Source organism: Balaenoptera ricei, chromosome 20 (genome assembly GCF_028023285.1).
Source record: "Balaenoptera ricei isolate mBalRic1 chromosome 20, mBalRic1.hap2, whole genome shotgun sequence".
Lineage (NCBI taxonomy): Eukaryota > Metazoa > Chordata > Mammalia > Artiodactyla > Balaenopteridae > Balaenoptera > Balaenoptera ricei.
In genome coordinates this window covers 50,282,497-50,308,853 of record NC_082658.1, presented here as the reverse complement: position 1 = coordinate 50,308,853, position 26,357 = coordinate 50,282,497, and the positions used below count along the sequence as shown (strand labels likewise).

Here is a 26,357-nt window from a genome sequence, read left to right as displayed (position 1 = left end):
CATCTTCTGGAACACACATAGAAGAGTTTCTATAGGGAAATGGTTCTTGGTTCTGCCAGCACGTGGAGCCATTTGGGGAGCTTTACAAAATCCTAAAGTCAAGGCTGGGCCCCAAATTGATTAAACCAGAATCTCTGGGGGTGCATCCAGCATGAGTGTGTGTAAGGCTGGCCGAGTGATTCCAATGAGCTGTCAGTGGCGACCACCACTGCTCTGGACCTGTGCTCCTCAGGGTATGTGGTCCTCCAGCCAGCAGCCTCATCTGGGAACTTGACAGACGTACATGCTCAGCCCCTGGCCCAGACTTGGTGGGTGAGAATCTGTTTTAGCAAGACTTCAGGTGATTTCACTGCACCTGCAGGCCAGGTGCATCTTCATCTACAGGTATTGCCACATGGCAGCTCACGATGGTTGTGGCCCACCGCACGGCTGTGGTTTTATGTCACTGTGCTTGGCACTCGGTGGGTTCTCGCTCTATGGAAGCTCCTTTCCTTCAGTCCTAGGAGATATTCTTGTATCATTTCTTCTACGATTTTCTCTCCTCTCTTTTCTGTTTCTTGGCTTGAAATTCCTATTAGTTGGAGGTTAGACCTTCTGCATGGATCTGATGTTTTGGTTGTCCAATGGTCTTGACTTTTCCTTCTTTGTTTCGGTGTTTTACTTTCTGGGAGATTTTCTCACATCTTCCATCCCTTCTAATGCCTTTTAAAATTTCTGCTATCATGTATATTTTTTAAATTTTCAAGAGCTTTAACACTTCCTTTTAAAAAATGACACTCTCTTCCTGTCTCATAGGCAAATATCTTCAGAGGATTGTTCTCTGACCCCTTTCTTCTGTGTACTGGAGTCTCTGTACCTTCGGCTGTTGGTTTTGGTCAACTGCTGGTGCCCCTGGCTGTTGCCACTATGTAACACAGCAAAGCTAACAGGAAGCTCTGTACATGTGGGTAGGGCTTGGGAATGGGGGCCTCATGGTGGTGACTGGGTAGAGACTGGGGAATTGTCAATATCAGGATCTGTCAGTCTTTTCTCTTTGCTCAGTTTCCCAGAGAGAAATTCAGTAATGTCCTGCCTTGGGGTGGCTGGATGGGAACAGGTCCAGCTGTCAGCAGAGGAAGGGGGCTGAGGGTCTCCCCATTAACCATCGCTTCACCCCAGCCTTTGGCTGGTCTTGGGGTTCCCAATCCAGAATCCTTCTAGTTCAACCTTGGCCAGCTGTACACCTGTCTTCTACCAGGATCAGAGAAGGGCAGTCATGTGCCATCTGGGCTCAGGTCTAACCACTTCTTCCAACCAATACTATTTTCACAGCATCTTGAACTTCCACCTTAGGGATACCTGGTCCCTCCATGTTCTGAGCATTTGGGGGATTCTGCAGAGAAAATGGGCTTGTTAAGGGCTGCCAGCTCCCTTAGACACTTTGGGGAATGGGGGAAGCTGGCACTAAACAAGTTATACTCTTCCATCTTCCAAAGTTTTCAGACCTCTCTTACCTGCTGCTATCTTTGCAGTTCATGCCATTTTCATTCCTTTATGTCATTTTGGTGGGGTTTGGGGAGACGGAGGAAATACAGATGTGTTCAGTCCACAGTGTTTAACCACAAATCCTTGCCCATTTTACACGCATTTTGACACATGTACATATAAGTTCATAAAACTCATTTTGATTATTTGTACATTTTATTTTTACTTAGATGGCCTTGTTTTTCCCATTCAACGTTAGGTTTGTGAGCCCTTCTAACCTACGCAGATCTAGCTCATTCCTTTTACTGTGGCTTAGCAAGTGTTCCAGCAACCAGCATACCACATTTTTTTCCATCCATTTCTCTACTGATGCATCTCAGAAACACAAGCGATTGTGGCCTTTTGATCAACACGCTGGCTCAATGCAAATTCTCATCTTTATTGTTTTTATTCTGAAGCATAGCTTGTCACAGGGAAACAGTGTTTTTATTACTCTTTTTTTTTAACTGTCTGCCAGCGACAAGGGCAAAAGAGCTAATGGTGGGGGCCTGAGAGCCTGGAGAAGAAGGCCCTTCGAGGACCAGGCACGGGGTGGTCAGGAAGGAGGGTGTGGACGACATACACACAGAAACACACATTCTCTCTCTTCCAGGAAAGGTCTTCCAGAAGCATCTGCCCACACTTTGAATTAGGTGTTTTTCTGCCAAACTGAGCCTACTGAAGAGGAGTGAATTAACGGCTGAGGGAGCTTCCCGCCCAGCAGGGGGCTCAGCTGAAGGCGGCTTGCTCTTCAGTGAGTGAACTCACAGTGTTCACCAGAACCCTTTCCAGCTCCACCAGCCCTCGGGGAGGCCAAGGAGGGCTTCCAAGAAACCTAACAGAGAGCCAGGTTCAAGAGCAGCTCCTGGGCCAGGAGGGAGGAGGCTGCATCCACGCTCAGAGCCGCAGGGGAAGGGGAAGGGTGGCTGGATCTCTCATCCCACCTGCTCTGGGCTCCTCTCCGGGGGCCACGCTCAGGTGTGAAGGGTCACGCTCAGGCTTTGATTTCTTTTTCCGTGAATACAAATATGGAGAAAGCCCTGCCTGGCACCCTCTGAAATTGCAGTGCAGAGGGGAAGGCCCCAGAGGTGGGTCTGAAGGCCCTTCCAATCCAACTAAGACGAGAGCAAACTTAAAATGAACATAGGGGTAGACTGGGGGTGGGGCTGGGGGCAATAAATAAAGGTCACGGCTGAGGGGAGCGACTGGGGTGGCGGTGGAGAGGGGGGCTCCCAGGAGAGAAGGGGTGCAGAAAGGCACTGGGTGGGGGGAAGCAGACTCGGCCCCGCAAACACTGGTTTGTTGAGTCAGAGGTCACGTCCGACAGGGCTGGCGGTGGAGGGCCCGGGGATTGGTCAGGAAGGAGCCGGCTAGGGTCTGGCTCCAGCTCTTTCTCTCTCTCTCAAGCTCTTCCACCGGAAAGCCTGCCCCGTGCACCAAGCACGCCTCTGCTCAGGGCAGGCAGGGGGGACCGTCGGAGCCCACGTCAGCAGCAGGGGCTCGCCCAGGTGTGCCTTGTACCTTTGGGGGAGAGAAAAAGAGGCCACTGTAGGAGGAGCAGAGGCAGGGCCCCACCGCAGTGACAGTGTGAACTTTGGGAATGAAATGCAGGGGAGGCTGACTCCTTGCTGGAGCGGCCCGCGCCTGAAGCAGCTGCCCCGTCTGAAACTAAGCAGGGGGCTGCCCGGGAGGGCCGGCGGCGGAGGGCTGGGCAGGGGGCGCCTGCATGCTGGGCCCAGCCCTGCTCCGCTGTGCTGTGTCATTGCAGGCAAGTCGCCCAGTCCCCGTGCTTCAGTGTGGCCACTGATACCTGGGCTAGTCAACACAGGTGATCTCGGGAGGCCAGCAGGAGCCAATGGACGTGGGAACATACAACCTTCGTCTAGGCCAGTCCTGTCCAAGTAACAGCTTAAGCCCTGGAACCCTGTCTATGTGCTGGGCCACACAGCCTGCCCCGTGATTACTGGACATTTCCTGAAGACCCACTCAGGTAGGTACCCCACATGGACCCTGGATCTTACCCTCCCTGCAACCTGCAAGGGACACAATGTGGTCCCCATTTCAGTGATAATGGAACTGGGCACTGAGAGATCAAATATTAGGTTGAATCTTATGGACTGGCCAATATTTAACTGTTTTTGATCTACAAAAATGCAATTTCATGTGGTTCGACCTGATGGTTTGCCCAAGTTCCCACGGGTATGGGTGGCAGGGCTGGGACTGGAGCTTGGGCCTGCTTGATTCCAAACTGCCCTCTCTGGGGGATTGCAGGAGGCGAGGGTAGGGGGGGAGAGGGCGCACGCCCACGGCGCCTCCCTCCCTGAGACCTGCGCACCCAGTGTCACAGTCTGTCTCTGTCCCTCATGACCATCAAGAGGGGAAATGAGGGAGGAGGAGGGAGGGGAGGGGAAAGGGGAGGGAGGAGCGCTCCCACAGGGTTTCCTGTGGGTACTCGCCACCCCGGCAGGCCTGCAGCCGTCCCCGTGCGCGGCAGGGGCACCAGCTGCTGCGCTGACCCGCACAGCGTGCACCGTGGATCCTCTGGTTGTAGACGCCCTAAGTCCAGCTGGGGCTTCTTTCTGGAAGGAGGCTAGGCGCCGATCGTGCACCTGCACAATTTTCTCCCGCTTGAGTGTGAGGACTCCCCTGCCCCCCAAGTGCATGGTGACCTCAGGTTGGCCGAGGCAGGTGGGAGCTTGGACTCTTGCCCTCGGCTTCCACACTGGAAGCCCATATCTTCCATATGGGGATAATGAGCCTCCTGTCTATTTGGCCAAGAGAACGAAAGTTGACCTTGGAAGTGCAAGGGCAGGCCGGCCTCCATGCCGTCAGCTCTAGGGGTCCTGAGTCCTCCCTCTTAGGATTTGGGCCTGCCCTGGCCTGGGCTCTGTTTTGGGTGAGTTGATTGGCCTTCCTCAGCTATGCGGTAGGTTTCTGGAGGTCAGGGACTGTCCCCCACCGCACCCGGCCCAGGCTGGGCACGCACTGCCTGGCGAATAGCAGCTGCTCTGAAAACGGAGTTACTGTGACTGTTAAGCAGGAAGGGAAATGCTCTGAAAGATTATACATTTCATAAAGCAGAGGATGGAAACAGCCAGCCATTGTTACAGTTACTGAGAACGGATAGGGACGGTCACCACTGTTCTCCTGGGTCCCTCTCTCTGTTCATTGTGGGCAGGGATGGGTCTGGCTTGCCTCTGTTCGACTGGCACCTGGCACAGGGCTCGTAAATGCAGAAAACTGAAAACACCCCCTAGCACTCTCCAGCGCAGAGAACTGAAAACACCCCCTGGGGGGTGGGGGCAGATAGAGAGGAAGTGGGTAGGTTGGAAGGAGGAGCTTGGTACTCACTGTGGCCTTTTGGGTCCGGCCAGGGTGGGGCACCCCACTGCGGGGCCGCAGAGCCGGTCCGGTCTCGATGGCCAGGCTGCTCTGGCTCCCTGAGAGGTGGCTGGGTGGGCGGGGAGGCCCCATCTTTGATGACTCCACGCTGCCACCTGCAAGAGACCACATGAATGGTTCAGGGCGGGGTCCTTTGGGCCTTGAACTGAGACAGGGACCATCTCAGCCTGACAAGGAGCTGATCTAAAGTCTCCTCATTTGGAATTGTGACCTGTATCTATGGGACCGTCTGCCAGAGCCCCTTCCCCTGGGAACCGCCACCCCCTCTTCCCCATCCACGTGGCTGCCATGTTCTAGCGGGACCCCACCCTCTGGCCACTGCCAACTGGCCCACAACCTACAAAGGCAATCGAATGGGCCCTCAGGTCATTTCACTAAGGAACAAGTAGTTACCCACATGAAAACTGGCAGTGAGGTCGAGTCTGTCCTGCCCTCGGAGAAGGAGGGTGTCGTGGGGAAGCATGTAAATTTCTGTTAACCCAACAAGAGGGACGTTCACTGCTGCCTCTGCAAACTAGAGAATCCTCACTCGGATACGGTTGTTAGCCCCTGCCCGGCCCAGAGAGCAGACGTGGGGCCTGCAGACTGCACTCCTTCTTTCCATCTCCTGACCCGCTTGGTCGCAGCTGAGAGCCCGTGTGAAGAGAGGGGACAAGAGCTGCGGTAGTGGGAGGTGAGGAGCGTAAGACCTGCCCTAGCAACCAAGGCTGGCAGGTAAGTGTCCTCCACACTTTTCTAAGAGAGAATCTGCAGCTTGAAGGCGCCTAAGAGACCATCTAGTCCGGGGACAGTTTTCACCTCATGCATCATCCCCGCCTACTGATACTGATCCCTGGGAAAACTGCAATGAGGAGGCTTCCGAAGCCATGTCAGGCTCTGTGGGAGAGAGTACCATGATCAACTAGTAATGTCTGCCATGGGCACAGGAGTGCCAGGCATTGGCATCTCTGACCTAGTCCAGACTGCCACCCCCGGCAGGAATTCCTTCCATCTCAGTTCTGGCAGAAGATCACCCAGCCTTCCATTTCCTTCCAGTTTGAGGCAGTTATTGAAAAGCTTTCTTCTTAGGTATTAAATTCAGCCTGAAATGTCATGCAAGTATCCTAGTTCTAACCTTTGGAGGAACTCTGAATGAAGCTGGTCCTTTTCCTGGGAAGGTCCTTCCTGTGTCTAAAGGAAAGCAATGGAAAATGTGCCCCCAGGCCTTCTCTGCATATATACCTGAGCCTCCCTTCCATATGTTTTTTTTTTTTTTTTTGGCTGCTCTACACAGCTTGTGGGATCAGTTCCCTGACCAGGGATTGAACCCGGGCCATGGCAGTGAAAGCCGGAATCCTAACCATAGGCCGGCCGGGAACTCCCCTTTCCATCTGTTCTTGAGTGGTGCCAACACTTTAGCTCCTAGCCCTCCCAGCTGAAGGCCCATTTTGCCTCCCGGATCTAGAACAACTCCACAGACCCACCCACTGGGGAGCCACTAGGGATCGGTAGCCTGAAGAAGCAGCAAAGCCACTGTCCCGGGGGCTTGGGGAACAAACAGTGCAGCTTCCCACACTTACCCGATTCCCCCCAGGGTTTGTCGCCTTTCTGGTCCCTGACCCCAGTGGGTGGGAGTCTGTCCTCCAGGCTGGAGGAGCTGAGATCTGAGTCGCTGTCACTGTCGCTGGAAACCACTGGAAAAGAGACACCAGCACAGGAGGTCACCTCCACTGGCCACCACCGGCAGGCGTGTCAGACAGAGGGGACCAGGGCAGGCCTCTTCCTTCCAGGACAAAGTGGCATAGGACCTCCGCCGGCCCTGGTGTTTGGGGCACGGGGACAGTGGTCCAGGGATAGGGATGGCAGGGTACTCCTTTCTGTCAGTCAAAGAGGTGAGTCCCGGTGCAAGGAGGCTGGGACTCGGGGGGACGGTGCCCAGTATGACCAGCACCGGCAGGGAGGGCTCAGTCCTCAGGCAGCCCTCTCCACCCATCACCCCCTCCCTGTGGCTGAATCAGAAGCCTCTTGCTGGCAGGAGCTGATTACCCACTTCGGTGCAGGCCCAACTGCACCTGGCAACGTTTAAAGGTGCCCGGCCATGCTCTGCAGGAATAATTCCAGTCCTCGCTGACCCTGATGGAGGGCTCCAGGCCCCTGACACACGCTAACTCAAGGAAGCTTCAGAACAACCCTGCAAGATAGGAAATAGCATTGTCCCCATTTCACAGGCAAGGAAACCGAGGCCCTTGCCCACAGTGGGATTCTTACTCTGGCGGGCTGGGTCCACAGCCTGTGTTTGTAACCACTCTGATTCCACCAGAAGAACTGAACTGGGAGCCAGCAGGCCTGGGCTCTCATCCCAGCTCATCCAGCAACTCCCAGTGGGGTCTTGTGAATGCAGAAGGAGCAAGGCTGGTGGGGCTGGAACCCCAGGAGAGGGAAGGGGAGGGGGAGCTCCCACAGTGAGCACCTGCTGTGGCGGAAACCCTCTTTTCTGGACTAAATGCAACCATATTTGGCTGGTTAATCAACAGTGGGAGTCATAATACGGGATCTATTCACACACTAAACACTCTTTTAATTTTAAGCGTAGAAATGTACATTCATTCGCCAATCTTTTGATGGAGGGCTTGGGTGCTTCTTTGAGATCGACCCACATGGTCTTTCGTGTTTAAACTGCATCCATATTGCATTGTGATTCTCAGGTTCAGTTTCTTTAAATTGGAGCAGATCTTGAAGACATGGGCAAGCAAGAATCCTCTTTTTCCATTTCTTTCTTTCTATTTTTTTTTTTTTTACAGTTGTGCTGCCTACACCTAATTCAATAGCTTTTTTAAGCAAGTGACTTCTACCAACTCTTTCCAAAGTTTTGGTTTTAATGAAACGACTCTGTGTCTTTTCTGACTTATTTCATCAATTTATATAACATGTAATTAAATGATGTAATTATAATAGCAAGTATAACCACACAGAAAGGTTTGGGATCACAGGTAACCAGCTTGCAGAGGTGACTAACTCAGCGGGTGGGGTAAGGGTCAGCGTGTCTTCCCCAGGAACGCAATATGCTGGTTACGGAGGGAGTTGAGTGCTTTCTGCCAGGCACTGTGCTAGGCACCTGGGAGGCATTATCTTACTTGATCTGTAGAACAAACCTGAGCCATAGGCACATGTTTGGTGGGAGATGATACTGGAAACAAAATCAATCTATATCAAGGGCGGCTAATAGGTTTCATCTGATGCTTGAGGTCCCTCTGGAGCAGCGTGCAGAGGAGAATCCTGAAATTGCATTAAGGCCCAGCAGGGAGAGTGTCTGGTCAGTTAGGGAAGCCCACAGTGGTTACAGGAAGGGAAATGGCAGGACCTATGCCATGTAGCTTCCACCTGGATCTAGAGACTTCTGGAAAGTCTTCATGCCTTCAGCCTGTGTCACCTTTCAGCTAAGGAAGTCACAAGTCATAGAACCAAGCAACCAGAGGGTCTGGAGCTGGCTGACCACTTCAGCCTAAGAGATCCTTGACCCTGTGCTTCGAAAGCTTTAATGACTAATTGGTTCTTCTCCCTCCCTCATCCCCACATCTTGCCAGTTTCACCTAAGCGGTTCTTCAATCAGTGGCCTCCTCACCCTGGTCGCTGCCCTTGCTTCACTCAAGGCCTCATCGTCTCCAGCCTGGATTGCTGTGACACCTCCCAGCTGGGCCCCATCCACAGGCACCTCCTTCTGCACAGGCTCCGCTAACACACAGATCCCGGCTCACCCTTCTTTACAGGCTCCCCGGGACCTACAGGATCAAGCCTGAACTCCTGCCCTCCACTACTTCTTCAGCATCATCCCGCACAACTGGCTCTCCTATCTGGGGCTCCTCTGGCCCCACGCGGCCTGGAGCTCCTGCCAAACTGCTGGTCAGCACCTCCTGCAGGGACTGGCTTCCCTCTACCCAGAATGCCCTGCCCACCCCTCTTCTTCTGGCTTAGTTCGGGTACCACCTCCTCCAGGAAGCCTTCCCTATGGCTCCCACCTGTCTGGCTGAACGCCTTGTGTGTTCTGCTACACCTGCAGCAACTACTTCCCGCTTTAAGTGTTCTGTGTGTGTTTCCCCCAGCAGACTGAGAGGCTCCTGGAGGGCAGGGGCCAAATTGCACCACAATTAAGGCTGGCGTGCTTCTCCTGCAGAGCCTGATCCGTGGGGGTGGGACGAGAACGATGCGAACAGGATTGTTTCCAGCTTTGCCTTCCTCTGTCTGCTCAAGGATTTTGCCTCTTCTGCTGTTTCTTTCCCTTCTTGCCCTCAAGGAAGGCTTTGGCTTTCTGGGCTTTTGTGATGTAGAATCAAAAAGAGATGGGGATGGGAGGGGTTGTGGTCCACATGCCCCCTTTACAATATTTGAGAAACGCAAGTAAAGGCCTGACTTATTTTGCAATTGCTTTTCAGGTCCCAGACTGGGTTTCTTTGATTATGAATCCACCGAGACCCGATTTTATGGGCATCAGTTTTATAAGCATTTACGTATTTTTGGCTCATTCACTGACTGACTAAATGCCAACTCTGTGGGTCCCCAGACAAAGGGAGTGGGAGGTGGCAGGAGGTAGCAAGCAGCTCCCCACGTCTCCCTTGGGGCAGATGCAAAGGAACTTGGGAGGATTCTGCCCCCTCCCGCAGCAGGAGGAGGGGTGTCCAGCAGCCTGTTAAGCAGTGGGAAATCCCTGAGGGGAACACGGTTACTATTCTCCACATTGGTTTCCCCGTCTCTTTGGCAGAGATGCTTACGGGTAATTTATTCCTTTTTCCTGACTTGGAATGTTCCGTCTCCCCCATGTTTGATATGCAGGACTTTCAAAATTCTGGGGCAGGGTGGAGAATATGAGGCTGAGGCAGTGGCGGGTAGGGGACATGACATGGGGCTCCATGGTATGGAAATAATGTCTGGATTCTTTGGTGCTAATGAGCAGATGCCACAGGGCACAACATACCAAGAGCTTGAAAGGAGACGATGGGACGATGGGAAAGGACATCCCAGGACTTGGGTTATGGTGGCCACTCATTCACCGCATTTCTTCGCTCTGCTCCCTGTTCTGTCATCTGTGGTACATGGTCACAGTGCTGAGCTAAGAGTGGGCTTAAGCTGCAAGAAGACTGCTATGCTATGTTGCAAGAGCATTTTTTGTTGGGAGGGGTATGTGTTGTCCAAGCACCAACCCTGGAGGTGGGGTTCGGGGGCCATATTGCCTATTTCCCACTTGGTGCCTATGCTGTGCAAGGTTTAGAAAAAATAAACCTCCCCAAGTGACAGTCAGTTGTCTTGTTTTTTGTCTCCTTTTATAGACAAGGGCCACAGCCATGGAAGTGGGGGAACAGCCCCAGATGACAACTGAGCTCACAAAGACATCACAGAGCAGAGAAGCAGCCAGCCAACGACTCATCCCTTTTGGATACGTCTCCCTCGGCTCAAGCATCCTTGCTCACTGTGTCTGCGATTTCAAGCAGGGGGCCAAGCCTCAGCTTAGAGGTCTCTGTGGTGCAGACTCAATCCCATTTCTAGTCCACTCTAATAAACCCCACTCGAAAGGAATAAACCCAAGGAAGTCGGCAGTGTCAACACCTGGCCTCGGCACTTATGTCAGTGGGAAAGAAACGCACCAAGGAGACACTGCAGAGAACATCCCTGGACACAGCCCAATGCAAACGCTGTTTATCCAAATACTCCTCCGGCAGCAAGGGAAGAACTTTTTCTTCTTCCTCCCTCTCCAAATGTTGCTGTAAAACCCGAACCTTGGCTAATTTGCCATTCGATTGCCGCTGCCACCTTTTTCTCTGCACAGCAGCTGCAATCGTAAATCTTCCAGGTCTATTAACAAAGCTTTTGGGCTGATAAATCTTTTGGTTCTTGTTCTTCCATCCTCAACAAAACACTCTGTGTGTCTGAAGGCTGATTTTTTTCCTCTAATTCCCCAAAGGCTGAGTCCAGGATGGCTCGGTCAGTGACGAGCGCTTGTATTCTGCCCACGCCTGATTTTCAGATTGGAAATGGGAAAACACCAGGGAGAAGACTGTCCCGATAGCTTCCTCAAGAAGGAGGTGTCACTAAGTGGATTCACCCGGGCTCTGCCAGGAGGCAGGGAGGAGGGGGGCCTCCCCCTCTGCAGTGGCTTGAGCCCCCGGACCACTTGCTTGGGGACCTGGCGTCCCTGAGATTTTCCCATCATGCCGCAGCAGGGCTGCCCCACTCTGCCCAGCTCTCATCCTCAGAAGCGGACAGCCCCAGCACCAGCCATGCCTGCTTCTCTGGGGAGAGGCCAGCTTTCCCCCGCCCCCCGGCTCACTCTTAGATGGATTTGCAATTTGACTGTCACCATGGAAACTCAGAGTTTTGGTACATGAAGGTGGGGGGAAGTCTTCCCTTTTGGAAAGTCTTTCCTGACTGCCTCAGAGAACATGTGTGGCAGCTGCCGGCTTGTGGAGATACCTTGCCTGGGACGGTCCAGGGGACAGGCAGGATGCTGGCCACTTGACCTCACAGCACTGCACTGGGATTTGGGGGACCTGCTTCCTGCCTCTGCTCTGCCACCATCTCTCTTTGTGACCCTGGGGACACCTCTCAGGGCTTCATCACACACAAAAGGAGGCCAACCTAGACAGCCACTCCGGGTCTGAATCCTAGGATTTAACTTCAGGTCAGGTTTGTTCCATCAGTGGAGAGACCCCAGTGCCCCACTCTGGTTGAGAGGCGGGGAGATGTGACTTTTGGGCCACACAACATCTGCCTGCCTGGCACAAGGACAGCCAGCAGCCTGTAAGCTTGGGAGGCCCTTATAAGCATCTGCTGCTCTGCTTGGAGGCTCCCAAAGCCCCAAGAAATTACGGGAATTAGAGAGGAAGAGAGATATTTTCAGCAAACATTCTGCCAAAGGCAAAGCAGATGGTGGAAAATTTTGCATACTAAAAGCAAAAAAAAAATTTTTTTTAATGTAAAGGAAAGAGAAGGCCCTGGGGAATGCAGAGACGTCCCCAGTTAGCCTTACCCAGCCCTCCAGGCTGGCACGGCTGCAGAGAAGAGTCACAGAGCTGTCCCCAACAGGTGAGGGCTGCCCCACCTGGGAGTAGGGCCGGGCTTGCAGCCTGAAATCCCACCAAGATGCCTCCCAAGTCTGGGCTCTGTTTGGTGGCAGCAGGAGCGAGGTGCGGGGGTGGTGAAGAGGCTCTGAGTCACACAGTGTCCTGGCTCTGCCACTTCCCAGCTGTGGGACTTTGGGTCGGTTTCTTCACCTCTCTGTGCTCAGCAGGCCCACCTATGAAATGGGGCAATGTTGGATCCTTTCCTGGGTTGTTGTGAGTATTAATAGAGATAACACAGGCAGTGTCTGGCACATGGTAGGTGCCTGATAAATGGGAGCTATTTTATTTGATGGGGGGGGCATCCTGAACTCATGGCCCACACCATCTGGCACAGAGCTGGCCTCTGCACTCACCATGTTCGGGGCCCGGGCCAACCTCACAGGGGTGGACTCACCTTTTCCAGGGGAGCTTAGATTTCCAAGTTGTGTTTCATAAGACACTGGAGGCACTAGGTGCCTTCAGAGGCTGTTTGGAGGCCGAGCTGGGATTTGAACCCAGGCCTATCTATTGTTGGAATCTCTGCTCTTTCCTCCTCACCCAGGATGCAGGGCACCCCATGGGTCTGGCCTCACCCCAAGGGCTCTGGTCCCCTGCAGGCAGGTCAGTTCATCCTCTGTCTCCTCAACATGCCTTTTCCCACCAGAGGCAGGGGCTGCAATGTGTGTGAGAAAAACGTCTAGTTCACTCCCAACATCTAGGGTTGAATTCTAGCTCTGCTTTGGACACTCCTGGGCAAATACCTTCATCTCCCTGAACCTCAATCTTCTCATCTGTAAAATGGAGACAATAACAACTACCAATAAAATAGGATCAAGAGCTCAAGTAGGACAAAAAACATTGCAAGTCTAAAAAGCTATACGAGCCTATACATATTTTTGAAAATTAGATTCCAATTCATCCTCCAGGAACCCATCCAAACCGTGCCTCTGTTGGAAAATTTCTCCAGCCCAAGGATGGAAGACAGGCCCTCCTTCACTCTCCCCACAACTGCTGGGGCAGCTCTTCTGGCCCCTCTCAGACAACCCCTGGCATTGCATTTCTTTTCCTACAAACACCTGCCTCGACTTCCCCAACTGTACCAGGAACCCCTTCAGGGCAGGGTCACATCTTAATTGGCGTCTGGATCCTTCCCTCAGCCCCCATCACTGGGCCTTGGGCCAAGCAGGCACTCAGCAAATACGTGTTGACTGCTTTCTGAAAGAGCCTCCCCAGGAGAGAACGCGGCACTGTGCAGAGACAGCAGGACTGATGGTGGTCAGCAAGGTGGTGGCGAGCCAGCTCAGGCTGGGCTTTCCACCAAGCAGGCGCCTCCTTGCAGCCTCTCCCAGAAGGACACTCAAGTGGGACGAGCGAGCCAGGCGATGGTGGCCTCAGCCTGAGCTAGGCACAGACTAATGGGGGGAGGGGCTGTCGGAGGCCGGTTGCCATGGACACGGGATGAGTGGGATCTGGGGAGAGGAATGCACTGTTCATGCAAAACCTTCTCTTCTTCCAAACCCCAGGCCCGAGGACAAGGACGGGCTCTTCCTTTGTTTTGGAAACTCCCTCCAGGGTCCCAGAGAGTCAGGGTCTGGACAATAAGAAATGTAGTCCCAAGGTCAGGGGGCCTGTCCTCATAGGGATGGGCTGGGTGGAGCCAGAGAGGCTCAGAGCCCGCCTCCCTCCCTCCCTCCTGGACTCGGAGTCAGGAGATCCGGGTGACCCTCCCTGTCCAGCGGCCTGATCACCCTGGGCCTCATTTCCTCACCTCTGAGGTGGGGATAGTCACAGGACCACCACAGAAGGAGGGGTGAGGGAGTGGGACCCGGGAGCTCTCCTTCCTTGGTTCCCCTTCCAGGCTGCCACCTGGGACCTCAGCAGGGACAGCACAGACCAGTCCAGGAATTGAGAGTTGGGGAGTGGAGGATTTCCTGTGCTTGCTTATTCATTTGCCATTGATTTTAGTTAACTCCCTCCTTGGGGCTTACAGACAGACAGGAGGCACCAGATAATGAAGATGAATCCTCAGATCAATAGCAATGGGGTAGCCAGCATTGAAATCCTGTGGCCCTGCCCTGGCTGGAGGAGCTCCAGGTAGAATGGGAGATGGACGGATGGAAGATAAGAACAGCTCCTTCCAGAGAGAACATGATACTCTGTAGGGGAGGTGGAGAGTGTTCAGGGAAAGAAGTCAGGAAGGACTTCCTGGAAGAGGTGGAATTTAAAGATGGGCATGATTTTGGCAGATAGAAATGCTGGGACTGGGGTGTGCCAGGCATCCCTGACAGAGAACAGGAAAGGCAAAGGCCAGGTGGTGGGCTTCTCCAGGGCCAGGATAGGCTCAAATGGAAGGCTCCAGACTCAGGCACCTAGGGGACGAGGGGCTGGTCTGGCTTGGATGTGCTCTGCACTATTTCTCTCTGGCAGGTTATTGCTTCTGATTTGTGGCAGAGATGAAGCAAAGTGGGCGCATACCTCCTGACGGTTCCTTTGCTGGGATGCAAAACGCATCTTCATCCGCTCCATGACGTCAGTGCTCTCTCTCTGTCCTTCTTTAGGTCTCTGTGTGTCTCTGGGTCTTTGTCTTTGACTTCATCTCTTTGTGCCTCTCTTGTTGATGGTTTAAAAAAAAGCTCTCTCTCTGCCTTTGCTTCTCTTGTCTTTCTTTCCCTCCCTTGTGTGTCTTTGTGTCCCTGTGTGTTTTGAGTTTTCTTGGGTTTGTCTCTTGATCCTTATTTCTCTTTTGGTCGGTTTCTCTCACTCTCCAGTCTCTGCACATGTCTGTCCGTCTGTCTCTGGGTCTCCGTCTCTGTTTCTGTCTATCACGTCCCCTCAGTCTGGCCTCAGGGTGTATCCCTCAGGTTCCCTCACCGGGGCTGGAATCTCAGTCCCTGCTCAGGCCCATGGCATCTGATCTCAGAGCCTAGGTGGGGGGCTGGGCTGCCAGCTTTGCCCGGACTCCATGTGGACCCCAGGAGCCACTGAGGCAGCGGCGGCCCAGCCCCTCCTTCCTGTATGGAGATCACCGGACAGACAGCTTCTCCCAGCCTCTGCCGCCACTCCTGGACCAGCGAGCGGAAATCATCCTGGCCCCATCCGTGGGGCCGGCCTCCACCCCGTGATAGACAAGAGGCCCGGGGAGAGGACTGCTGAGCCGAGTGGAATCAGCACTGTTATCTCCCAGGGCTTTCCTGGAGTCAGACAGGGCAGGCAGGCCCAGATTTATTCACTTCACCAGGTCCCCAAAGGCCGAGAAATCTAGAGTGGGCGGAATTAAGCTGTAGGTCCACACGGCGAGGCAGGTGAGCGGCCGGAGAGGGGTGTGCTGTATTGCACTTGGCCAGAGTTCTGCGGTCATCTGCTCAGCTGAAGCCGGGCTGCCTGGGGGTGGGGCCTGTTTCCCCAGTTCAGCTCAGATGGGGATTGCAGGGTTGGCGGGGGCAAGGAGTCCCAAGACCTCACCTTGCAGCTGAGGCTGTCATCGGGTTGGGACAAATTAGAAGCGATAGCCATGCCCCTGACCTCTGTGGTGTGGCTAATGAGGGCCTCCTGCTCTTGGAAAATCAACCCCCAGGCCAGCGAAGATGCCTAGGACAGGCAAGAGGGCTGCAGGGGGCAGGGGTGGGGCGCAGCAGTGGGGACAACGGTGGCTCCTGGAAGCTCAGGGCTTCTATTCTGGGGGTGGCCCCTCCATTCACACATGCCAGCATCGAGCTAGCGTTTGGCTTCACCAAGGGCTCCGAAGGTCAAGACAAATTAGTAACGCATGGGCTCCTCTTTCAAAACACAGCCACGCAAGACATGGCCAGGCCTCTGTTTCCCTGAGACTTGGGAAAAGGGCAAAGTTTCCCAAACACCATGGGGATTTCTCGTTCTGCCCACGCCGAGATTACAATGTAAATTATCTGCCTTAGTTTCCTCTTCTATAAAATGGGACGACAGTAGTACCCCCAGCACAGGTGTCAGGGGATTACACAAATGCACAGAGCCTGGCACGGGCTGCGGTCCACGGCGGCTGAAGCCTGAGACCTGCCTCTTTCACCTGCACAGACCAACAGGCAAGTGGCACCCAGGCCCTCAGCTGAGCCTGGAGGAACGGTGGCCGCACAGAAGACTGACTGTCAGTGTTTGCCCGAGCGGGGCTCACGGTGGGCTCGGGCAACTCAGCACCACCCACCCCCTCTCCTGCCCCCGGCGGGATGGATGGCGTCCCATCCCTAAACGGCTAGTGGGAGCCACAGACAGGACTGCCCAGCTAGGACGTGTTTTTGTTTATTTATTTTTTGGACCCAAACAGCCGACCTACACCGTGAAGACCGGGGTCAATGGCTTTCAGGGTGCCGGGCTGGGCACACAGCACCCTCCTCAGGTGGTTCAAAAGCAGCCGCTCGTCCCTCCTCTCTGAGCAGTCCTTTCTGGCTCACACCTGTCTGTGTGTATTTGGTGGTTTCTATTATATTTATACATTAAAAAAGCCCAGGTACTTCCAGCTGCCCAGGACTCTAGAACCCATGCAGGGTGTAAGACGAACTGAGACAGGGAAGGTGATAATGAAGCATTAGAGACAATCCTGGGGACAGGACCGTGAAAGGAAGATTCAGGAAGTTCATAAGCACTTAGTGACCGTCTTCCACAAACACAGGGCATGGGGTGTGGGGGGGAGGGGGGATGGGGGGATGGGATTCCACTGGCAGCACATACCAGGATTGTGTGTGTGTGTGTGTGCGCACGTGTGCGTGTGAGTGTGTGTGCGCGTGTGTGTGTGTGTGTGAGACGGGGCCACTGCTGAAATGGGGCTGGTCTTTCCGGTAGACGCAGCCTCAATGTACAGTCTGGGAGCTGCTTTACCACCTGCCAGAAATTCCTCCATAAAGTCTCATCCCCTTGGATTTGGAACCATGAGATATGAGAGCTGGAAGAGAACGGACTCTCTGTCCCAGTCGCCGTCATCCCCATCCTCCTCATGGGGAAACCAAGGCCCAGAGAGGAAGAAGGACTTTAAAAAACTAAAGTTTTCCTGCCCAGGGATCCCCTATTAAAACACAGGAGCTCTGCAAGGCCTGACCTCTTAAGCCCTTTTGGCGAGGCCCTGGGGGCGACAGTGGTGGGTCACCTCCACAGAAGGCGCAGAACCACCGTGGGCAGGATTTGTGGGGTCAGGGTAGGAGGAAGGACCCCCAGATGTGCCATGGTCAGGCTCCTGCCTCCCACTGGTCAGGTGAAGGGTCAGTGAGTGAGGCGGGCTGGATATGAGAAGCCTTCACTTCCACAGAGACGTGCGCCCACTGTTTTTGCAACAGGTGTCCCTGCTGGTCTAACTTCTATTCTCTCTCTTTCACTGGGATGTGGAAACAAGAACTATTTCACTTTCTCCTTAATAACCCAGCAAGGGTGATGATCAAAGAGCGTGAGAGACAATAGGGAGGGGTGGGGACTGCAGCAAACCAGAGACTGCAAGGCCTGGGTGAAGAGGGAAGCTGCCACTTAGCCTGTCCAATTTTTCCAGGGAGGGGCGGTATTACCAGACCTTCTGATTTTCAAAAAAGAAGCCAGAACTCCATATTCTTTTTAATGAACATTCTCTACCTTTAAAAAAGTTGTCAATGAATTTAAAGCAGTGAGTCGGATCGAGTCACTGTTCCATCAGTTTGCGACCTATAACACTGGCAAATGTCCAACCCACCCAGGACAGATGGCATCCCACCTCCAAACGATGAAGCCCTCCTGCTCTCCTCTGCCTCCTTCTCCAAGCCTTGGCCAGCCTGCCCCCACCCCCCGCCCATGCCTGCCCCCTACAACACACACTCCCAGCTGCTCTGAAGGCTGCAGGGAGTTCATGTACCACGTCCAGGCTGATGTGATAGAAACGGCAAGTCCTGAGTCTGCTGGGGAAACACTGGGGTTGAGTAGGGAGTGGGGGAGAGGGCAGCTGAGCGCCCCGAGGAGCTTCCAAAACGCTCATTTCTCAGGAACAGAGAAAGAAGGAAGGCGGCATAGCAACAACTGGCTGTGGGCAGTGAGCAATCCTGTCTGAAAATAAAACATTTTACAATCCACAACCGTGGCTCATTAAGAATGAATGGATCTACTGGTATAAATAGCATGCTGCGTTAAGAAGTCAGGAAACAGCATATGCGTTTGATGGAAAAACGGCTGCCGCGAAACTGCTTATTAGCTCAGTCGGCTGCAGCTCTGTGCTAACGAGACACAGGTCTCGGGTTCAAAGCCATGCGGCTTTCTCAATCTTGGGCCATAGACTGTGTCCTCATCCCCCCAGCCCTGGTCACAACATGGGGTCATAACTCTGGATACACAGTAACAAGCCCCACAGTAAGCTTCCCCCAGTTTCTGAGCCATAGTATATCCCTACTATAATATCCAGCCTCTGCTTGAATGCTCCCAGTGACAGGGAGCTCACTGCCCTGTAGGATACAAAACACCCAATTCTGTGATTCAATGGCTATTGAGCAAGAGATACAAATTTCTCCCTGCTCTGTCCCAGCTCTGCCTTTGGGGAAAGCAGCCTCAACTGGGCGTAACGGGCCACACCATCTATAATGTCTGACAGGTTACAGGCTTGATGCATAAAGGGCATCCTGAGCAGGAGGGAGTTGGGCCAATCACGTCCTCCCCAAGTGTGGACATGGGTCCTGAGAGTGGGGGCAGAGGCTGAGACTGAAGGGCATGCAGACTTGCAGCTGAGTACCAGCTGCTGGACGGGCAGCAGCTGGGGAATGGAGCTGATCCGAGAGTTCCCTGAGAAGCAGAAGAAGATGCTGCCATATCCCCCCATCCCCACAGGCCTTGAAAGCCTACCTCTCCATCCCTGCTTCTGGGAGAACTTCCTCAGCAGCCTGGCAACCAAAAACCCTTGAACCAAGTCCGAAAGGGGAAAGCCAGTGTGTGTGGCGATTTGGGCAATAGCTTTACTCTGAGCTACACTCAGAGGGGAGGAGAGTGGGCTGGGATTCAGGAGCCTGGATCCCAGGCCCTCTTAGCTGCAGCCTATGCGACCTTGGGCAGACATCCCCCTCCTCATCCATCACTTAGAGTCAATTTCACGTCCTCAGCTGCCCCATAGGCTGTTCTGAGCATCAGATGAGATAATGGCTGTGAGTCAAGGAGCGCTGGCTGAGGCCAATGCAGTACCAATGACTCGGCTTCTCCAGGGGGACAGGAGCCGGCAGCGTCGGGGCGGGAAGGCTGGCTGAGGGGTCATTCAGGAAGGGCGGCCCCAGGAAAACATTTGCAGCTGAGCCGAGCCAGACCACTCAACCCAAACAACCCCGAAGCTTGCTTTCACTGGACTGCAAACAGAACCACAGCTCAGGATTTTAAAAAAAATTTTTGTTTAAAACCTAGTGAACCAATAAAGTGGTAACAAAACTCTGATTTTTCTTAAACCTACCCAGCTGGAAAAAATCCAAAACCTCGAAGTACTTTTCCAGAACAGACCTTGAAGTGACCAGTGTGTCATTCTGTTCAGTTCCATCCAGGAAGCCTGTGCTCTGCTCAGGGGGATGATGGAGGGTGGGAGGAGGGAGGGTTCCTGCGGAGGGTCCTGGGGAGGGATTGCGCCCGGGGCCTCAGTGGGGAGGGGAAAGGGAATTTGCCTCGTGGCTACTGGGAGCTCAGGGCACCTGCCTGTGCTCAGCCGGGGGTTTTTGGGGTCTAGCGGGGCGGGCAGAATGGAAAGGCCTCCCCAGGCCGGCCAGGCCACAGGGCAGTGACGAAAGCTTTAGATGGCGATGGGCCCCCGGCCCCCACCCCCTGCCTGGCCCCAGGCTCCCTAAGAGAGGTGAATACAGCAAAGCCTCACAGATCCAGGAGTCGGTCTCCTAGGAACCTCGGCTCTCTGGCTCCCATCTGAGAAAAGGACACACACCCTACAATACCCCCGGAGTACTGTATGGACCCGAGACTTGGGGCTTCAGCGCTGCCCCCACCCCATCGCAGGTGCACAGCCACAGCTGGCAAAGGCGGGGCAGGCCAGCCACAGAGCAGACCCAGGGCAGTGCTGTCTCCCAGTCACAGCACTGGGGGCTGAAGAAGATAAGTGCCATCATGTTAAGTGTCCTCGGCCTTGGAGGCAGAGAAGCACAAAATCCTATCTGAGCAAAACTGCCACACATAATGACTTCAGTCAGATCAATTCAGCTCTCCATCAATAGGGCATCAGGCTCCCCCAGCACAAGTACCAGCCTGCTTCTATTATAATGCAAGGCTGCAAAAGGGAAAAGCTTAAGTTTCCAGCCTCCTCTTTAATCTTTCTTCTTTTCCTTGTAGTAATGGCTGGAACTGTAGCAATCATCTTGTGACCATGAGGGAAAGAGCAAGCGATATCAAGACATCTGTCCTGACCTCACTGCGCTGCTGAACCAAAGCTGCAGTTGCCTCCTCTAAGCTTTCAAGTATATGAGAAGGGCTTCCCTGGTGGCGCAGTGGTTAAGAATCCGCCTGCCAACGGAGGGGATACAGGTTCGAGCCCTGGTCCGAGAAGATCCCACATGCTGCGGAGCAACTAAGCCCGTGCGCCACAACTACTGAGCCTGAGCTCTAGAGCCCGTGAGCCACAACTACTGAGCCCGCGTGCCACAACTACTGAAGCCTGCGTGCCTAGAGCCCGTGCTCCACAACAAGAAGCCACTGCAACGAGAAGCCCACGCACCGCAACGAAGAGTAGCCCCCGCTGGCTGCAACTAGAGAAAGCTCCCGCGCAGCAACGAAGACCCAACGCAGCCAAAAAAAAAAAAAAAAAAAGTATATGAGAAAAAAATGTAATCTGTTATTACCCAAATATGCCAGATTAATATCCCTACACCCAGCAAATATCTTTCCACACACTGCCCGAGGGTGGGACTCCAGCTGAGAGGAAAGATGCCTGCAGAAGAGGTGGGTCCAACTCGAAAGAGATTAAGACCTAAGAGCCCACAGTCCTGGTTCCACTATTTACACCTTATATTTCACAGGGGAACAAAGAGGCCTGGGAGTACACACAAACTGACTATATTTATTGCTGCCATAAACTTGGAGCAACGACCTGCCAAGGGAAAGTAGCGCGGAGCACGCACTCCAGTTGGATTGATTGGGTGGGAGGGTGGAGCCCTTTCCCCAGAGGCAGCCAGGTCAGACCCAGGGTCAGTCACAGGAGGAACTCAGGTCACACTGTTTCCCTACCCCATCCTGGAGAAAGAACGAATGTCCTGCTATGAGCAAGCTTGTAGGGGGCTCACCAAGGGGTCTGCACGCAAATCCTGGACCAAAATCAACACCCGGTGTCCACAGGAGGGAGAGCATAGCCAACTCAGGTAGTCAGCCTACCTGTCCTGTAGGCGCCAGAGTGTCTCTGAGTTTGACACAGAGGAAAGAAACACTTCTGATGTTTCTCTAATACATTCATTGTGTTATTTCTAACATTTAGATCTTTAATCTGTCTGCAATGCGTTTCTGGATACAGATGGAATGGGATGGAAATCTAATTATGCTAGCCCTGGTTGATAAGTAAACCAGTTATTTCCCCATTGAACTGAAAAGCTACCTATGTTTAGCTTCCATACATCCTTAGGTCTATTATTTTTCTATTCTGTTCCACTTATCTATATAAATAGATATTCTATTTATTCTGGTGACAACACTACACTGTTTCTCTTCACTATAGTAACTTTAAAAAAAATTGAAGTACAGTTGATTTACAATGTTTCAGGTGTACAGCAAAGTGATTCAGTTATATATATATATATATATATATATATATATATATATATATATATACACACACACACACACACACACACACACTCTTTTTCAGATTCTTTTCCATTATAGGTTATTACAAGATATCGAATATAGTTCCCTATGCTATACAGTAGGTCCTTGTTTATCTATTTTACATACAGTAGTGTGTATTTGTTAAACCCAAATCCCCAATTTATCCCTCCCCTCCTTTTCCCCTTTGGCAACTATAAGTTTGTTTTCTATGTCTGTGAGTCTATTTCTATTTTGTAAATAAGTTCACTTGTATCATTTTTTAAGATTCCACATATAAGTGATATCATATGATATTTATCTTTGTCTGACTTACTTCACTTAGTATGATAACCTCTAAGTCCATCCATGTTGCTGCAAAAGGCATTATTTCATTCTTTTTTATGGCTGAGTAATATTCCATTGTGTGTCCTTTGATAAGAGTCTATAATTTTCTCCATGTTTGACCTATAATTCTTTTTTAAAATTTGTTTGTGGGCATTTTACAATTTTTGTTGCAATTATGAATGGATTTTTCCACTTCTACTTCTAATTAGTCAGTATAGAGTAAAACTGTTGATTTTTTGGTGTAAACTATTGATTTACTTTGTGTCCTGTCACTTCCCAAATTCTCTTATTAATCCTAGTGGGTTGTTTTAGTAGACCCTCTTGGGTTTTCTTGGTATACAATTACGTCACCTGCAAATAAGAGAATTTTTTCTTTTCCAATAGTGACAGATTATTTTATTTTCTTGCCTTGTTACATTAGTTAAATACTACAGAATATTGTTGAATGATGGTGATGGAGGTACTCTTGACTTGTATTTTGATAGAACATGGCTTCAGTGCTTTATCAGTTAATATGATATTTGGTGTTACATTTCTGCTTTTTGGGTAATTTTATCATATTTAAGTATTTCCTTTTATTCTCATACTACTTAAACTTTTTATTTAACAGATTTTTTTTTAACCTTGTAGAGGAAGACATTTCAAAGCAAGACAGGAAACCTATGAGCCACAAAGCAAAAGAAAGACATACTTGACTTCACAAAAATGAAGAGAAATTGTTTTTAACTGGCGAAATACTATAAGTAAACACTAAAGTCAAACAAAATGTAAAGTCAAGGAGAAAAAGGTTTGCAACCCATTTAATACCCCTAAGGAGCATCTACAAATCAGTAAGAGAAAATAAACAATATAATAAAAAATGAGCAATGAGTTTAAACAGGCAAGTTTTAAAAGAGGAAGCTTAAATAATCAATAAATAATAAGACATGAAGAGACGTTCAAATGTACAAATTAGAAAAATGAAATATCCTTTTTCCTCTAGCCTACTGGCCAAAATGATAAACACCAAAAATATTCATGGCAGGCAAGGATGCAGGTATAGGTGAGTATAAAAAAACTATAACATTTTCAGAATATAGTTTGGTAATGTCTACTGAAATTTAAAACACACAATCCGTTTTTGGAAACCTGCCCTACGGAAATAGAAACATATAAGGATGTTTCAGTACTGCCTGCAGTGGCAAAAAGCCAGAAATCATTTGAATGTCCATCAATAGGTGAATAATTAAATCACAATATATGATATGACGGGATTTTACTCAGCCATTAAAAAGAATAAAATAAAATCTATATATCGATTGACCTGGAGGGATGCCCATGATATTCTTTTAAGTGAAAAAAGCAACATGCAGAGTTACGGGTAAGAGGCTATTTTTGTTGTTAAAATAAAAACAAAAGAAAACATAACCCTATATCAAGTATATGTTGGTAGGAATAGGGAGAAAGGGGTTTGGAGATGATGTCAGGAGAGATTTTAATTCTTCATAGACTTTTGAATTGTTTAACTTGTTAAAAATTTATCAGGTAGGGGCTTCCCTGGTGGTGTAGTGGTTGGGAGTCCGCCTGCCAGTGCAGGGGACGCGGGTTCGGGCCCTGGTCTGGGAAGATCCCACATGCCGCGAGGCAACTGGGCCCGTGAGCCACAACTGCTGAGCCTGCGCGTCTGGAGCCTGTGCTCCGCAACAAGAGAGGCCACGATAGTGAGAGGCCCGCGCACCATGATGAAGAGTGGCCCCCGCTCTCCACAACTGGAGAAAGCCCTCGCACAGAAACAAACACCCAACACAGCCAAAAATAAATAAATAAATTTATAAAAAAAAAAAAAAAAAAAAATTTATCAGGTATGCTCATGTAATTAAAAATTAACCAGGACAATTTAAAGGAGGAAGAAAAGGGACCTGCCTCAAAAACATCAATACATTTCACTTGATTGCTCTGTGGCCTGCAAAGTTCTTGGCTTCTATCTATTGATTCCCCTTCCTCTTCCAAGTGAAGTGAGCTGGGATCGGGGTGGGGGGGAGAAGCTGGGAGACACAGGTGTACCTTCCCAAGAGGGAGGGAGGGAGAGAAGAAGGTGGTGGGGAGAGGGAGAGAGTGAAAGAAAGAGGAGAGAGTGTTGCAGGGGGCAGTGAGGGGGGTGGTCAGAGAGAGGGAGCTGGTGTCAGGATCAGCTTCCACATCAGGGAGCAGGGACTGTGGGGCTAGCCCTGGAGACAGGAACGCGGGAGGAGAGCTGCCTCAGGAGAGCAAGGTGGTTTTCACAGCCTCCTGGGCTGTCCACCAGACCCCTGACCCACGGGAGCCTGAGGTCCTAATGAAAATCCCTCCATAGGCCTTTCAAACATCCCGGAGCAGGTGGGTAGTTCATTCCTTCATTCTTCCACTCAATCACCTAATAAGCATCTACCTTGTGCCTCTCCCATGCTACGTGCTGAGGAATCGGCCTGTTTAGGACAGACACGGCCCTGCCTGCAGACAGCTTCCAGCGTGGTTGGGGGAGCCCACACCCCAGTGCTCGTCACTCTGTTTCTGTCTGGCCCAAGCTCAGTTGGGTCTGAATGGGGTGCTAGGAGGGCCAGGCTTAGCAGACAGGCTCTGATCTGGACCACAGACCGCAGCTCTGACCCCAGCCTGCTGCCTGGCGCCCCGCACCATTGATGACGGGGCTGCAGATGGCGAGGGGAAGCCACTTTCCAGCGGCCTTGTGCTCTGGGGGCCTGGGGGGCTTCCGACCCAGTCTGCAGAGGGAGACCGAGTTCACACCGGGGTCGGGGGGACCTCCACGTTGCCTGGCCCGGCCTCACTGCAAAGTCAGTTAATAACGGTGCCAACTCCAAGTGTGTGGGCCGCTCGCCTCCTTGCCCACATAATTAAAAGGGCAGCTGTGTGTCTGCGTGGCTGAGGAGGAGATGAGAGAAGGTCCTGCCCTTCCCTAGGGATGTGTGTGCGTGCGTGCGTGCGTGTGTGTGTGTGCATGCACACGTGCTCACGTGTGCCGCGCTGGTGCTGGAGCAGACAGGGCACTGAGGCCCCTCGGGGTGAGGCCTCAAGGTCTCTCCTCCTCAATCTACGGGAAACAACGTTCTAGACCCGCCAGTGTCCCCCAGCTTCAGCCTCCACAGCCGCATCTCTTCCCTCGGTCTGAGGGACACAGATGCACCCCGACCGGGCAGGGGCAGGAGAAAGCCCCAGCGCTGAGGGTGGAAAAGGGACTCCGCTCCGGCCGCCCGCTGCCCCCTGACTGCCCAGGTTGCACCTGCACTTGCCGTGGTCCCCACCGAGGCTGCTCTGTGGCAGTGATGGCAGGGAAGGTGAACTCATGGGAATTAGAAGGGCAAACAGAGCCCAGGAGAATTAGGCAGGAAGGCTGGCTGCAAAAACCCGGGTGATGCCGAGAAAAAACATCTGGAGAACAGACGCCAAGCTGTTAATGCCAGTTATGTCTGGAAGGGCTGACCTACAGGGGATTTTTACCTCTAAGTTATATCATTTGACAACTTTCAAAACTGTATTAATAAACATGCCTTACTTCTGTAACAAGAAAACCAAAGTCCAAATGACATGAAGATAAATGCCAGGTCATAATCCAAACATGGAGATGTTCGAGAGCCCCTCAGAAGCAGCTGCCATGTCTACTCTCTTGGGTCCATCGTCCCCAGTAACAGGATAAGCCCTCATCCCTCTGGCTGCCATGTCTCATGTAGGACCCTCAGACCCTGAGTCTTGGGCTGAAACTCCGACACTTCAGGGCAGAAGGAGCAAAAGCCCCAAGGGCAGGACCCCACCTTTTGGTTCCAGCTCTGCCACACCAAACTGAGAAAATCCCTCCTCTTCTCTGGGCCTCAGGCTACTCATCTATAAAATGGGGCTACAAAATACCTGTTCTGTCCACCTCCAGAGTCTGTTGTGAGACCAGGAACTTTGAAAATAAAATCACAAGCACTAAAGCATCATACAAGCAGTGGAGAGCCGTCCACCACCCCAAGCACTGTTATCATGACCCATGGGGCGCGTTCCCCTTCTGATGGTGGCCACTTAGGACACACCCACATCAGTGCAGTCACCACAAACACCAAGGGGCCCTGGGCACACCGTCACTTTGCTTGTTAAGAGCAGGGAAGCCAGGAGTCCCCCCTCCTGAGACATAGACAAGCATTGAGAAGAGGTGGTACAGACCTGCCTTAGAAAGATGCATTTTCATACTTCGCAAAAAACCTCAACTGACATCACATTTCTGCACAGATCCATAGTGCTGTCCATGGCATTCCCGCCCCCAAATTAGTGCTTGCT

At 52.0% G+C, this 26,357-nt stretch overlaps 1 protein-coding gene across 8 annotated transcripts in view; it reads right to left on the bottom strand.

Moving 5' to 3' along the window:
* Positions 1-1,883: 1,883 nt before the first annotated feature.
* Positions 1,884-26,357, bottom strand: part of RPH3AL (rabphilin 3A like (without C2 domains)) — a 123,036-nt gene continuing 98,562 nt past the window's right edge. For all 8 annotated transcript variants that reach the window (XM_059908685.1, XM_059908687.1, XM_059908684.1 and 5 more), the window contains 3 exons: positions 6,465-6,578; positions 4,855-5,000; positions 1,884-3,024 (listed from right to left, as the gene is read on the bottom strand). In XM_059908685.1, coding sequence (XP_059764668.1) covers positions 2,956-3,024; positions 4,855-5,000; positions 6,465-6,578 — 329 coding nt within the window. In that variant the 3' untranslated portion in view covers positions 1,884-2,955. The remainder of the gene's footprint in view (positions 3,025-4,854; positions 5,001-6,464; positions 6,579-26,357) is intronic.